This window comes from Caenorhabditis elegans, chromosome X, assembly GCF_000002985.6.
Source record: "Caenorhabditis elegans chromosome X".
NCBI classification, from domain to species: Eukaryota; Metazoa; Nematoda; class Chromadorea; order Rhabditida; family Rhabditidae; genus Caenorhabditis; species Caenorhabditis elegans.
Window position 1 is genome coordinate 7,774,821 of NC_003284.9, and position 14,801 is coordinate 7,789,621.

A 14,801-nucleotide genomic window follows, 5' to 3' on the forward strand; every position below is an offset into this window, starting at 1 on the left:
AAAAAACAAGCCTTAAATTCCGTGTTTAACAGTTGTTTAGCTAATCAAAATTTATCAATTGTGAAATCCCCATGAAAAAAAAAGCAAAGCAAAAAGGCTGAATAAAATGATATAACAATCGATCAATAAAACTTGGTTAGGAAATATGATTTACTCTCCGTCGAACGCTTCGGCGGCATCTTCATCAGCAGCTGCCTCCTGGTATTGTTGGTATTCCGAAACAAGATCGTTCATGTTGCTCTCCGCCTCAGTGAATTCCATCTCGTCCATTCCCTCGCCAGTGTACCAATGAAGGAAAGCTTTGCGGCGGAACATAGCTGGAAAAAATATGAAATTAGTCAAAATACAAATCGTAAAATTTTACCTGTGAACTGCTCTGAGATTCTCTTAAAGAGCTCTTGAATGGCGGTGGAGTTTCCGATGAATGTTGCGGACATCTTTAATCCTCTTGGTGGAATGTCACAAACTGCGGTCTTGACATTGTTTGGAATCCAGTCCACGAAGTAGGAAGAGTTCTTGTTCTGGATGTTGAGCATCTGCTCGTCAACCTCCTTCATGCTCATTCTTCCTCGGAAAATGGCAGCAGCGGTGAGATAACGTCCATGTCTTGGATCGCATGCAGCCATCATGTTCTTTGCGTCGAAACATTGTTGGGTCAGCTCAGGGACAGTAATGGCACGATACTAAAAACTAAGTTATCACAAAGTTGTTTTTTTTTCATTATTCAAACCTGCTGATTGCTTCTGCTAGTCAGTGGTGCGAATCCTGGCATGAAGAAGTGAAGACGTGGGAATGGAACCATGTTCACTGCCAACTTTCGTAGATCCGCATTGAGTTGACCAGGGAAGCGGAGGCAAGTAGTGACGCCGCTCATTGTGGCACTGACCAGATGGTTAAGGTCTCCATATGTCGGTGTCGTCAGTTTCAGAGTGCGGAAACAGATGTCATACAAGGCCTCATTATCAATGCAGAACGTCGAGTCGGTGTTCTCGACAAGCTGGTGGACAGAGAGGGTGGCATTGTAGGGTTCGACTACAGTGTCGGATACTTTTGGACTTGGAACTACCGAGAAGGTGTTCATTATCCGGTCAGGATATTCCTCGCGAATTTTTGAAATGAGAAGGGTTCCCATTCCAGATCCAGTACCTCCTCCAAGTGAGTGAGTAAGTTGAAATCCTTGAAGGCAATCTGTGCTTTCTGCTTCTTTTCTGACAACGTCAAGAACATTGTCTACAAGTTCTGCTCCCTCGGTGTAGTGTCCTTTGGCCCAATTGTTTCCAGCACCGCTTTGACCAAATACGTAATTGTCTGGACGGAAAAGTTGTCCGAATGGTCCAGAACGGACAGAATCCATGGTTCCTGGCTCCAAGTCAACAAGGACAGCTCTGAAAAACATACAGTTAGGTAAACGGTGGACAAAATCGGTATATGTCAAAAATCATGGAAAACGTCTAGATCAAAAAATAATTTCATGAAAAATTATGACAAAACAAACTATATCTATACCTTGGAACATATTTGTTGCTTCCGGCCTCATTATAGTAGACGTTGATTCTTTCGAGTTGAAGATCAGAGTCTCCCACATACTGGCCAGATGGGTCAATGCCGTGTTCATCGGATATTACCTCCCAGAACTGAAATTGCTTGGCATAAAGCACAACTAGGAACATTATAACTGAAAATACTAACCTTCGAACCGATTTGATTACCGCATTGTCCGGCTTGAATATGAACGATCTCGCGCATGTTGCTTGAAATTTGGACCCGACGTTTCTTCCTCTACACCTACAACTTCTTAGCAGGCGATCACTGGCGGAACGGCTGCCTTGAGGCTCGACTGACAACGGACCAAGACAAAAGATGCGACTCAAGACGAATAATGGGAGGAGTCACATCTCGGTGCCCCATCACTTATTCATGAGCTCTGCACCACGCACAGCCACCATCATATCTGTTGTAGTGTGTGCGACCATCGCTGCGCATCATCAACAAATGCATGGCATTCGAATAATGAGTGGTCCGAGAGAAACGAAAGAAGAAGGAAAGAGACGAGATCAAGATCCAACACAAAAAGCCATTTTTGAATTGTGCCATGAATTTGTGAAGAGACAACTGGTGGGGCGAGGGGGTTAGGAGTCATCACAATGAGTGCACTTAATGCATTGTGGATGATAGTTTCTGCATTTTTCGCGCTGTGTTTCAAAAATGCTACACACAAAACGTTTCATCTTGAAACACCCGAACAATACTATAGAGAGATTAAACGGTAAAAAAGGTGATGAGGATATAGCAAACTGACACAAAATACAAAAAATTGATAAGATAGAAGGGAAAAACGATGAGGTGGGAAAGTGCGGGGTGTTGAAAGCTCTTAAATTTAAGAGTTTTCATTTTGAATGGAGATTTTGAGGTTATCATATCACAATTGAAAGTCAGAAATCGAAGGAAATGGCAATTATCAGAGCATGTGGTGAGTACCAGCGTTTTGCAGCTTTTTCTGTTGGAGCCGACGTTCGTGCTCTTGTTGTAGCTGTTTATGGTGCTCTTCGCGGTGCTGAAATACACAGAAATGACAGGTTTACATTTCTAGATTACTACATAATTTTTGTTTTTTTTTTCTAATCAGCGAGCTGTCTTGAGTATCAATTTCTTTGCTTAAAATTTCATACATCATTGGCTAAACGACGAACGGAATTTTTTTTGATAATAGGTAATATTTTTTCAAAACTATTTTCTAAAGTACATACCTCTTTCAAGGTGCTATCCAAATCGTCATCACCCCATCCGAGAAGATCATCATCGATATCTCCAAGTGTCGGCGTAGCTCCCTGAAAAAAAAATGGATTGCAATCAGGTTTTCTTGTCTTTTTCCTGCATCACCACAGCGACACCTTTTGTCATTAGAATTTTTGTCTCCTCTTCCATCGCCCAGAAATCTTGTGAACGCGCGAGAAAAAAAAAGAGTCAAGCGCGTCCCCGGCATCTCTTTCCCGCAATTTGCGCCGCCGTCCCGACCGATTGGCGGCTATTCATAAAAAGTTGACGAACAACTAGATAGAGAAGTAGAAACAGACACAAGACAAGAAGAAGAAGGAGAAGCTGTTGAAGCTAGCTGAAGAATCCATTCTCAACAGGACTCTCCGTGGAAAAAATTAGGGGAGGAGAACAATCGAATACCGACTACACTGATTAGCAGAACGAGTATATTGTTCTTCTTTCGTTATTCTGTTTACTCGTTTCCTCGCACACTGTGAAAGCAAAATCATAAGATCGTCATATTATCATTGTCATGATGAAGCTTGTAAAAGTTATGTTCAAAAACGGTCCATCGTGAATTAATTTTGATTTTATAATATTCAATGTTTTACGTTTAGGTTGACCATATATATATATTGTAAATCGAATTGGTGATTTCTTCCTAGCAATGTTTTTTTGTATATCTCCTCTCTTCAAAAGCCCACAGTAAATCAAATTGTACCGTTTATGATTGTTCACATATCAGCACTAATCCGTTCATGAAAAAATGCTTTTGAAACCTGAAACAGATTGTTCAATCTGTTTCAGGTTTTAATTTAAAGTTAGCAGAAGGATAACTGTTAAAAGTCAAGTAGTAGGGTGCAATACGGTTAGAAGAAATAATAATGAGAGCAGTTGGTTGCATTAGAAAAAACAAAAATTAACTTCATTCCAAACATTTGCAGCGTCATGAACAATTGTTTCGTTTCTTTATCGAATAAAAAACTAAATAACTTGTTTTCTCAATTAGAATGTAATCCTCAATTTGGTATTTTTTTGAAATTTACTATACTGTTTGGAACGCAATTTGCGCTTAACTTTAATTGAAAGCCATGTATCAAAAGCTCAACGTCGTGAAATGTATGTTCATCAAATTATCTTATCTGAATTTTTCATGACATATTACAATACAAATTTTCTTAGAACATCTATAGTACAACCGTGTAAAATGGTCATACATGTTGCGTACCTAACGTAATTTCATGACGTTCTCCACCCCCAGCTGAATGCCAGATAAAAAATACCGCTTTTTTGGTGGCTTGTTAGTTCCTCGTTAAACGAAAAATACTATACGATAAGATACTTGCCATTCGATTTCACATTTTTGAATCTGTATTCACTTTCTATCCTTATCTTTTGCTGCGCATGTTTACGTTTACGAAACGGGCGGCCATGAAAGGTTAAATTCAGATATGATGAGGGGCGGGCACAACTCGCGGCCATCGGAAACAGGTTCTAAGGTTCACAGAGAAGCCCTTCACTTCTTCATAATCCGCCATTCACTTCATATTTTTCTGCGCGTGAAATCTGCTCGGATGCCATTACACTAAAATTTTATTAAACTATATTAACACAATCAGGCTCACTGGACAAAAAAGTATTTGTCCCAAGATGCAATTAAAGATCCAGTTTTCCTTGACCTCGACCTTAGCCAAACTAAACAGTAGCTAACGCGCGTTAGTAGTATAATCAGTTCTATATCACTGAAGCTGGAAACTAGTCTTATCGCTTGATGTTTGAAGAATGCCCGTCCGGCCAGACACCCAAACCGGGATAACAATCACTTTTCCCCTATCATTCACGCCTTTATTTCACAAATTCACGAATTCACCTTTTGTGAAAGATTGCAAGATTTGAATCTCACGAATCTCCACCCCCCCCCCCCCTTTTTCCAACTTCATTTCATTTACAAACCCGTCCCATTCTGCCATTCTGTTTGCATTTTTTTCTTCTTTCAATTGCCATCGGATTCAAGATAACCACATATTTCAAAAGCTTTTTTCAGAACCATGCTGAAATTGGTAATAGCGTGTCTTCTTCCTACTGTTGTCTATTCGGCAGTTCAATGTTATGTTGGCCAGAAATTATTCTCATACGAGTCCACAAATGTAAGTCAGAATTTTCATACTTCTAAGAATTTTCTAATTATCAAACTCTTCTAAAAGCCAGCAATTTAGGCGATCTGTGCCAAATTCATCCCATATACGTGTGCGGTGCAATGCGAATGGCGCAAGCAATGTAATGAACATACGTCGTTCTCCACTTTCCGCGGACGTCGCACTTTCGTTTCTGGCCTTCTCCTCAACTCGAAATCCTTGATGGTTTTGTGTTGCGCTTCATTGGCTACTAGAGTGGAGACAGGTGAGGATAATGTAACAAGTGACTAAGACTCACATCGGCGAGAAACTCAAAAACTAGCTGCCATCGCAAGATTAACACGACCAAAATGTTGCGTTTTGCAGACAGCAGCGGTCGTGAAAAGTGTATCTGGAGAGACACCGAATCCATTTCCGTCCTTGGTCCATCCATCAGAACCAATCCGGTGTTGGCACCAAACCACTACATTCGGTAAGCATTCTCTAGTTAACTAGCATTTTCTATAACAATCACTTTTTAGTGACGTTAAAATGGAACGCGACGGAAGCTCCCGTGTTGATGTAACAATTGAAGTTTGCCAATATCAATCAGAAAGGGATCATTGCAAAATTGATGTAATTCATTAATATAGTTAACTGTTCTTACTATTCCATGTTACAGGAGATGAGTGAATTCGAAAAGAAGAGATTCAATGTAATCAAGGGAAAGCTTGATAAGGCTGCTAATGAGAACGGCGTCACAACGACAGAAGCACCGACGGAAGTGAAAAATGAAGACGATTTTCTCAACAAGAAGCTCCTCAATTAACTAGTTATCTCATCTACAGCGTACCTCTTATTTATGTATAAACATTGTTTGTTTTGACATCCTAATAAATATATAAACCAACCCAAACTCACCACATTTGCTTCGTTAAAGTCAAATCTGCTTTTCTTGGGAGCCGTATCACGGAACCCGCCTCGTGGGGCCAAGACAACCTGGAAAGAAATTAATTTTCCCAGTTTGGAAAAAGTATTTTTAATATCAGAATGCATTGTAAAAACAATTATTTTGCGTTGCAATTTTCACAGTACAAATACTTCTTCAGTTCAGTTGGTTTGTATTTTCAGAGACTAATTTGCAAGGGAAAAAATTGAATGCTACATGTTTTCCTCTTGCTGGGATTATGATTCAAACTACCAAACGAAAACATTTAAAATGCGGAATTTATAAAAAAGAGAACTAGACAAGTTCTAATTAAACGTGGTTTGCAAAATTACTAGAAATCTTCTGCCTTGAATTTTTTGTTTTTAGTTTCTGTCTAGATGAAGTTTTAAACAAAGTTGATAATTATCAAATGTTCCAAAAAAAGTGTAAAATATACTATTTAAACTATAACGTTTAACGAGTTCTGAAAAACAATTGCTACAATACAATTTGGTAGACTTTATTGAGAAGTGACAAGAGCGAAGCAACAAATGGCAAAATTTTGATTTAATATTGAAAATATTACAAACTAGTTAGCATGCTGTTTCACATTCAATTTTAGTATTCGTGTGGAATTTATTATTCTCACATTTTTAATTTTATTGAATTGATTTTTCATCAATATAATTGAGACTAACGTTTTTTTTCTTTAAAATACATACTTTTCTGGCGCTGGTAATAGTTGGCTCTAGTGTGCTAAACAAGTCGTCATCTGGTTTGGTGTGGGTGTCCGGTTTCTGAAATTAAATAAAACACGGTATAGATTGTATGTATTGTGCCTGCTTTTGAATTCACCTGAGCATTACTGTTTCTCCATTGCTCAATTTTGTCGTTCACTTCTTCCTTTTTATCCCAGTCATCGTCTCCCCACGAATCGGTGACTTCATTTTGAAGCAGTGATGCTCGTTCTTCACCTTTCCTTTCTGTACGACCGTTGTCGACGACCACTGAAAAACTTTATAAAAGTGGTGCTTTTCTTTTAGCCTGACCTTTTAGGCTGCGGTTTGATTTTAAAATGAAAAATATATATTCTACTTGTTTCTACTATGCAAAACAGAGAAAAAAAAGAAAAAATAAAACAATAACTTTGCTCAACCCGGAAAAAAACCCAGTTTATTTCAATCGCTCCATATACTTTTCACACAAATTGAACATCCTTACTATACTTGGTGTATACAATTATTTAAAAAAAACAGGAGTTTAAGGGGGTCTCCTATTGAATTTTGTTCTGACACCCAGGCAGCAATGTTTTCTTCGTATGCTGGTAAAGCTTTACCTCTTGAACTGTAGCGCCAAAAATATTGACAACGCTTAAAATCACATTCAATAACGGCTTTTTGATTTAAAATCTTAATAGCAAAAAAAAAGAAAAGCATATGTGAAAAATTGCAATTCTTTTTGTGGCTGGTCTTGATGTCAAGACTTCAAGTAACAAACGGTATCGGAAGACAGCAACCCATAAAAGAAAATTCAATTTTAAGAGCTCTTTGTATTTATCTTCTTTTATTCCTGCACCACATTAGAAGCTTTGCCACTTTTGGCAACATTTTCAACGTTAACACTTCAGTTTTTATTTTCAAAATTTTTAATGAAAAGCTTACCCTCAAACGGCAAGTCATCCACATCCATGCGCTTTTTGTTGCGATTCCCATTGCACAAATTCCGAATAAAAGCAATAATCAATTGAAGGAGACGCATCGTCGACACGTATACTGCCCGAACAATTGACATCTAAACTCGCATAGATTGTATCTATTCCATGGAAAATGGAAGAGGAGAAGAAGCGCAAGTGGAAACGACAAATATTGTGGAAAACCGTGAGAGTCCACAAGAACTCTCAGTGCCCAATAGCAGAAACGGTGAAAAAACGCCAGTGATACAATGGCAAGAAAGAAGAGACGCAGACAATGGTCGTCAAATGGGGCACATTGACCGCAAATACTCTCACAGTGTACTAGTAACACCAAACGGGAGAGGTAGATGGATAACGAGTAGTCATGAGGCTGTTGGGTGAGGCTCACATCAGTTATTGATTTGGAGTTGTCATCACAGAAAACCAATTGTTTATTTGAAGGAGTATGTGAGATTTTGTTCAATTTTAGAACACACAGGTGTATAAACTTAACAAAAATTGCAAAAACCGAGAGTTAAAGGAAAAGGAGGAAGAGTAACTAATATACTCACAACAGATTCAAACTCTAATTATTGCAGGCTTAGCCATCAGCAAATACTGAACTTTTGGAAAAATATTGAAATGTTCATTAGAAGCAAACTTTGAAATTCGCATTATTCCACTGTGTTATGTGTAGCTGGCTTATCGTTTGATCTTCTCAATTTTACTGTTCTACACTCCATGCTAGTTTTTTTTCGCTACTCCGATTTTTGCGTTCGTAGAGGGGATCCCGATTAAGATGAAAATTCTTGTGATCCATCGTGTCACCACACTTCATTTCTGATTTTACTCATTTTTCACACAAAAACAACTATCAGTGTAAAAGTATAAACTTTTTAAAAATTGATAAAACTTTATGAAAAGAGTAAACAAATAATTTGTTCAAGTACAAGTGTAATTTGAAATAATATGACATGACAATACAGAGCAAGAAATTTTTGAACAAGCTAATTTTGCAAAATATATTCAATGAGGAAAAATTCAAATTGAAGATTGAAATGGAGGGTGACTGTGTAGGATGTCTGAAAAAAATAATTTGAAAAAGTCTCTGACTACAAGTTTTTGTAACTTACTTTATCTGATATTCACAAGAGCAATGATTCCGGTTTCTTCTCCTCCATCAACATTTCTTGTTCGATTTTTACCTCCTTAACCAACTGTGATTCAATTTGAATACCATGGGCGGCGAGCAAACTTGATGGCAAATGTTTCGAATTGTATTTGGCCAGTGAACGGTAATCAACCACATTACTACTCGAACTCTCGTTGTCGTCTTCCCAATCTGGTGTTGGACTTCTAGAGCCTTCCAAATACCGGCCCAACGGGTCTTGATACGCATGATTTTCTGTGAAATATTCGAAACTAACAGTTTCTCCAGCCAATTCTTCCTCTTCGTCGTTTTCTTTCATGTACTCTTCCCTTGTTTTTACTTTATATCTTGATTCAGAAGGCTCCGACTTATTCTTCTCAAACAAATCACGAGCGCTGGGCCGAGTATGGGCAGTGATAGGTCTCATATACACAATCTCCTCACTTGTTGTTTTCAGATCTGAAGTTGATGCTTCTCCAGGACCAAGGCTATACAGTTTCCCTTGTTTGACATTCAAATCAATCTGTTTCTTAATTGAGCGGAAAGTTTGACATCCTTTTCGAAGGCATCTGAAAAACACTGTTCACAGAATTGCAAAAATTTTGTGCTAACATAAATTTGAATTGGCTTAAAGATGGAGTAGCGTCAGCGTCAGAATTTGTTGAAAACCACGCCACGGTGGCAAAATGTCATAATATCGTAGTGAAACAATTCAAAATCTTTTGAAATTGTTTTATTTACAATCAAAAAGTGGTAAATACTCCGTTGTTGCCTTTTTTTCATACAAAACGTTCTTTGAACAAAACGACTAAATGTCATAATAAAACATTTTTTTAATGTGTCAGATCTTTTATACTTGTTACATATTCTCACCTGTAAGCAGGATATTCTCTCATCTCTCCTCGATAGTTGGATCGTCTCATGCATAGTCGCATCAAGTCATAACACAAGTGACATACAATCTCTTCTGGTACTTGAGTAGTGATCCCATTCCAGACAACTTCAACTAATCGAGGCTTCTTCCGAATCAACTTATTGACAACATCTTTTACAGAAACTGGCGCATCACTCATCCTTACTGGAGGCTTTGTTTTTTCAAATTGTGGTGGTCCAAGTGCCTGCAATAATTTGTTATTTCTAAATTAAAATTACAATTAATAAAATTTACTTTTGTGCTCTTAATCGGATATCCATTCATTGTTTTATTTGCTTCATAGTATTTTATGCGATGAATGCGCGTAAGGTCCATATAAAGATCTGGTTTAGACCAATATAAAGAATCACTAAATTCAGGAACATTCGCAAGAACATTGGGTGCCATGAATACTTTTCCGAATTCAGTAACTTCTTTCTCCAACGGTAAACATTTCTTGAAGTCTTCCGACTTCATATAGTCCAAAATTTTGTATTCATTGATTGTGATTTTTTGAGCGAGTGCTTCCTTCTGTCGAATTTGCTCAGCATCAATGACTTCATCATTTCCAGTTTCAAAAGACTTTTCTCTGCCGTCACCGTCTAAAGACGCAGTTGAACATTCTGAGCTAGGAATTTCTTGTTTGATCCGTTCCACAGTTTTCTGTTCGGTAAGACTGATGGTTCCAACGGTAAATCGTTTTAATTGGTAAATTGTGGAGTCCTTCATAGGCTCTTCTGCTCCAAGAAAAATTTGCCTAGGAGATGCACTTTTTCTTTCGTAGTGAACTTCCGGCATTCTTCTTTTCCTGTATTCTTTTGAAGGTCGTGGTACGACAATACTTGTAATTACTGGGCTTGTAGATGATGCCTAAAATTATAAGTTTTAATTTTATTGTCTTTATGCGCCGTGACAGCAAGAATTTGGCGTTTTATATTTTAAAAAGTTTGCAATGGAACTTTAATCTTTGATGTGACATAGTATTCCATAAAAAGCGTTATTTGTGATCATTCCTAAATTTTAGCTGCAGCAGAGCAGCTTCAAAAACTCTGTTGTATCTGAAACTTCCAATTTCTTCTAATTTTTCTCTAAAAAGTTGATACAAGTGCTTGTAAATGGTTCAGTGCAGTAAAGAAACATGAGTCATGCAAGTTTTATCTCAAAACAACAAAAAACACATGAATTGATCTACAAGAAAACCTTCGATATTTCGGAATCTTGTTCGAAAGATCACGATCATTAACGAAGTTTTTTATTTTTTTATTTTTTAGCTTAACTTTGTGTGGCATACGTCTTTAACATTTTCAACATATTGCCAAACGAGTTTAGAAAAAACTATTGAAAAATTTTTATTTTCTTTCGACACTTCCAAAACGTCACAACTTGGTTAAAACTTCTCAGCGTCAGCTAATTTTTTGTGGTATTGAAGTCCGAGATTAAATTTAGATCGATCCCTTGTTACATACATCTATTGCTTAAAAACTCACCGTTTTTTCTTGTTCCTGATCATTGTCAACATGCTCGTAGTCGTCCAATGGCTCTTCTTTGACACCTTCGTCCTTTGGCTCTTCCTTCACTTCTGTTTGTAGTTGTTCTTCAATTGGTTGTGGAAGTGGGAGCACAAGCTGCGGTTGGTTGGGATGTAAGTTTATGTTTTTATCCGATGCCAGAACATATTGCGAATCAACAGGTTTGTTGACACTTCTGACAACTTTTGCAGACGCAACGTTGTCTGGAAGCGTAGTATATGACTTGTTTTTCCCCCGTTGGTACTTTTCAAAATCGCTTAGTGGTCGAGTTCTTATTGGCCAAGGAATCGGGATAATAGGTCGTGGAAACCCTGTTGAATTTGCTGGCTTTTCCTGAGCTTGGTGTTGGTTGACAACGACTACCTTATTTTTTACAAGCATTTTTCCGTCTGCTCCCTTGTACACAACCGTCCTATTTTCAGTTCTTTTTATTGGAGGCGGCTGTGGTACCGGAGGCGGTGACGGTGGTCTTTTGTTGGTAGCAAAAAGTGATGGTCCGGCTGATTCTCCATTTTTATTCAAATGCATTGACTTGGGCATGATTGTAACTGTCCTGATACTAGTTGTGTTTTCTCCATGCCGTGGTTTGGGTGTAGATAAGTTGTTGAAGATAGCACAATGTTCATGCGGACGCATGGTCCGTGGTTCATCTTGAATGATTGGTTCATCAAGAATTTCAGGCTTTTTCTCTCCATTTGTATGTTCTTGTTCTTCTTGCTTTGGCTTTTTGAAAGGTGGTCGAGGTGTTTCAATAACGAACCGGGGTTTTATTGTTATACCCTTCAATACTGTATTCGAGTCTTTCAGCTCTGCTTTTGGATCTTTCAGCTCTATTTTTGGATCCCGCAATGGAACGGCACTTGAATTAATCTTTCGAGCTAGACTTGGAATGAATACTTTGACTGGAAGCTTAGGTGCCATATGTGGAAGTGGTCGCTGGTTAGGACGAGGTGCAGAAGTGACTACCGGAAAAATCGGAATTGGAGGGCGACTGGATGTTGATGGCGGAACTGCAATTGTCCGATTCATCAGTTGAACGAATTTCGGATTACTGGAAGATGAAGTTGCCGGTTTATTGTTCAATGGTATTCCTTTTGCAAAACTCCCTCGATTTGGCATTTTGTTCAATAACTCTGAATTTCCATTTGATGTCACGTAACGGAAGATTTCTTCATCCTGTGCCGCTGCTTGCCCACCAGTGGATATTTTTCCTAGTGATCGCTTTTCCAATATTTTTTGTACGTTTGCGGCGCGGATTACAGCAACTTTTGCTAGAGCTTCATCATTTAAACGTTGTTCTTCTTCTGCGGTAAGCCCAACTGGAGAATAAATTTCCAACAGTGGTGGTGGTTGAACTGAAGAATAAAAATGGATTTAGAAAATATTACTTTTCAACTTACTAATTGCTTTTTTCGGTTTGTTTTTCTCATGATCGATAGTTGATCCAGAATAGGCATACATCGTTGGAGTCTTTCGTTTAACCACTTTGACGTTTGTAGGAACATAACTCTGAAATAATAACAGTTTACTGTTTGTTCAACATGTTTGTCTTTTTTAAAATATTAATCCTACAAATTCGAGAAATTTAATTTAACGCCAATTGAAAATTAAATTTCCTACATTTGAACTACTAGTTCCTTCTTCGGGCTCATCGTCAAAGTTGTAGGCCTGGTCCTCGTCTCTAACATCAAATTTAATTTCTTTTGCACATTCCGCGACAAGAACCATTTTGGCAGATGGCTTCACTTGACGGTCACTTCTTCTGACATTGTCCGTTGCTACTTGAATCGGTTCACCTAACTCTTTTTTGATCTCCTCTACATCCAAATTTAAAGGAGGACTTTGAGTTTGGCTCTGCAAATGGAATGGTTTTCAGAATTAAAACAAATAAAAATTACCTTTCTCTTGACATCTGATGTTCTGTTAGTCTTGTCTGATATCCGAACAGTTGTTGGGTCTATGAAATCGGTACCAAAGTCACGTTTTAGTCGAGTCCTTGATGATTTTCGAGTGGCCGAAATGTCTCCTTCAGTTGAGTTCATATTCTGTCACCTTAAATAGGAAGCTACGTTGGAGGTATATTATACAAATTAAAACGAAATTTATAACTATACAAGAGAAACAAGAGTCGAGAAAGAGGTAAAGAGGTTAAAAATCTGCCGCGTCTCAATAGAGCGAAATTACAATTTACCATCGCTGGGGGGTCAGTGTGCGCCGAGAAATAAATGAGCGTTATGAGACAGTGTGGAACAGACATGGGATACGAAAAAAGAGATAGCGAAAACAAGAGGGACAGAGAGACCAAGAAAACGGGGGAGACTATGCCAAATGAAGAACTGCACGAGAATGAGGCATTGTGTAGATCGAATTCGTGTGTTGTCACCATGGACATTATCGATTCAACTATTGCTGCGTCTAGTCTCTCATTTTTACGTGCGTCCTCTATAAAGGCTGCCAAAAAAAGCGGGCACAGTCGATCAGTAGGATAATTATTCATAGAATCGATGGAAAAGTTCCTGAAAGTGGAAAGAACATTTGAGTAAACACAATAACTAGCGGGAAATTATTGAATTTCTGCGAGCGCTCAAAGTTTGTTATTTATTTAGACTAAAGTTTAAAGGAAATATTTAAATCCAATCTTGAACTTTCACATAAAAACTACAATTTTTGGAAGATTACATTTTTAATAAGCCATTTTGTCTCACTTTTGTTGAATAACGCCTAAAACTGCTCTCCGCAGACTTTTAATTTTTTTAGGATACTTGGGTGTTGGTTAATAATGTTTTAATTTTTCCAAAAAAAATTTGAAAAAAAACTGTCCTATCTTCAGATGCCTTTGAAACATCATAAAAAAGCTGAAGCAAAAATTCATTTTTGGACCAATTTTTTTAGGCTCAGAAAAAGCGGCAAAAATACTTTTGAAACTTCAGACTTTCTATTTTTTGTCTTAATTTCTTTCAGGGTAAGACATGCCAAGTACAATATGTCAAAATACTTTTGCGGTAAAACATATACCTATCTAACAGGAAAAAACGACGCAACATTTTTAATATTCCACTTCTTAATCTACTCCGCTAGTTAAACAATGATTATAAAAACATAAATGCAGATCATGTCTTCCCTCTTATTTTAACGAGCAACAAAAAAGAAAAGACAGGCAATTAATTGTGGGAAAACTTATAGCTATTTCTGGCAATCGGACAAAAACGAAATCAACAAAATTACATTTCTAAAAACAAATACTTAGAGGATGAATGAACAACTTATCTTCACGTCAAAGGGTTCGCGAGCAAGGAAACAAAATTGTGGAGAAAAAAGGGAAGAAAGTGAACCAAGGAAAGGTAGATCAAAAGCGGAGAAGCAAAACGTGGTTACTGCAGTTGAGAAAACAATACAACAGGCTTATTCAATTTGGTTGTTAAAACTGACGTTCCAAAAATCTAACCGTTTTCTTAGTTTTATTCAAACAGATAAACAGTGAAACGGAATTGATTTATAAATGAAGGGTAGACCTCAAGTATGGAGAGACGTTCTTAGCTCAATAAAGGAGGAGTGACGGTTCTGGGTATTTCGAACGTACAGACTGAAAGCGTTCACAAATAAACGAACTTTTTCATAATTTTTCTCAAAAAAAAAAAAGGTAACCGATAGGTGACTAATTTTAGGGAATGTTTGGTTACTTATCAGCTCTTAAAACAAACCTCAACCAAACGATGTAACGTGAGATATACAACCAAA

At 37.7% G+C, this 14,801-nt stretch overlaps 4 protein-coding genes across 4 annotated transcripts; 1 reads left to right on the plus strand and 3 right to left on the minus strand.

Annotated features, from left to right (window-relative positions):
• Window positions 1–35: 35 nt before the first annotated feature.
• On the minus strand, window positions 36–1,869 carry mec-7 (Tubulin beta-1 chain). The gene is made up of 5 exons (NM_076912.5): window positions 1,690–1,869; window positions 1,507–1,634; window positions 731–1,385; window positions 365–683; window positions 36–317 (listed from the first exon to the last, which is right to left on the minus strand). The coding sequence occupies exons 1-5, from the start codon at window positions 1,744–1,746 to the stop codon at window positions 151–153; spliced, it is 1,326 nt and encodes a 441-aa protein (NP_509313.1). The 5' UTR covers window positions 1,747–1,869; the 3' UTR covers window positions 36–150.
• A 341-nt stretch (window positions 1,870–2,210) lies between these two features.
• On the minus strand, window positions 2,211–7,717 carry ZK154.4 (uncharacterized protein). The gene is made up of 6 exons (NM_076914.9): window positions 7,461–7,717; window positions 6,655–6,806; window positions 6,522–6,596; window positions 5,793–5,870; window positions 2,748–2,828; window positions 2,211–2,554 (listed from the first exon to the last, which is right to left on the minus strand). Exons 1-6 carry the CDS (start codon window positions 7,588–7,590, stop codon window positions 2,459–2,461), a joined length of 612 nt encoding a protein of 203 aa, NP_509315.1. The 5' UTR covers window positions 7,591–7,717; the 3' UTR covers window positions 2,211–2,458.
• On the plus strand, window positions 4,757–5,787 carry ZK154.1 (Apple domain-containing protein). Its single transcript, NM_076913.6, has 5 exons — window positions 4,757–4,904; window positions 4,974–5,157; window positions 5,259–5,364; window positions 5,414–5,507; window positions 5,554–5,787. The coding sequence occupies exons 1-5, from the start codon at window positions 4,806–4,808 to the stop codon at window positions 5,698–5,700; spliced, it is 630 nt and encodes a 209-aa protein (NP_509314.2). The 5' UTR covers window positions 4,757–4,805; the 3' UTR covers window positions 5,701–5,787.
• Window positions 7,718–8,369: 652 nt separating the features above from the next.
• On the minus strand, window positions 8,370–13,115 carry ZK154.5 (Flocculation protein FLO11-like). Its single transcript, NM_076915.8, has 8 exons — window positions 12,962–13,115; window positions 12,684–12,917; window positions 12,464–12,572; window positions 11,022–12,418; window positions 9,790–10,404; window positions 9,495–9,739; window positions 8,605–9,190; window positions 8,370–8,553 (listed from the first exon to the last, which is right to left on the minus strand). Exons 1-7 carry the CDS (start codon window positions 13,103–13,105, stop codon window positions 8,617–8,619), a joined length of 3,318 nt encoding a protein of 1,105 aa, NP_509316.1. The 5' UTR covers window positions 13,106–13,115; the 3' UTR covers window positions 8,370–8,553; window positions 8,605–8,616.
• Window positions 13,116–14,801: the final 1,686 nt, after the last annotated feature.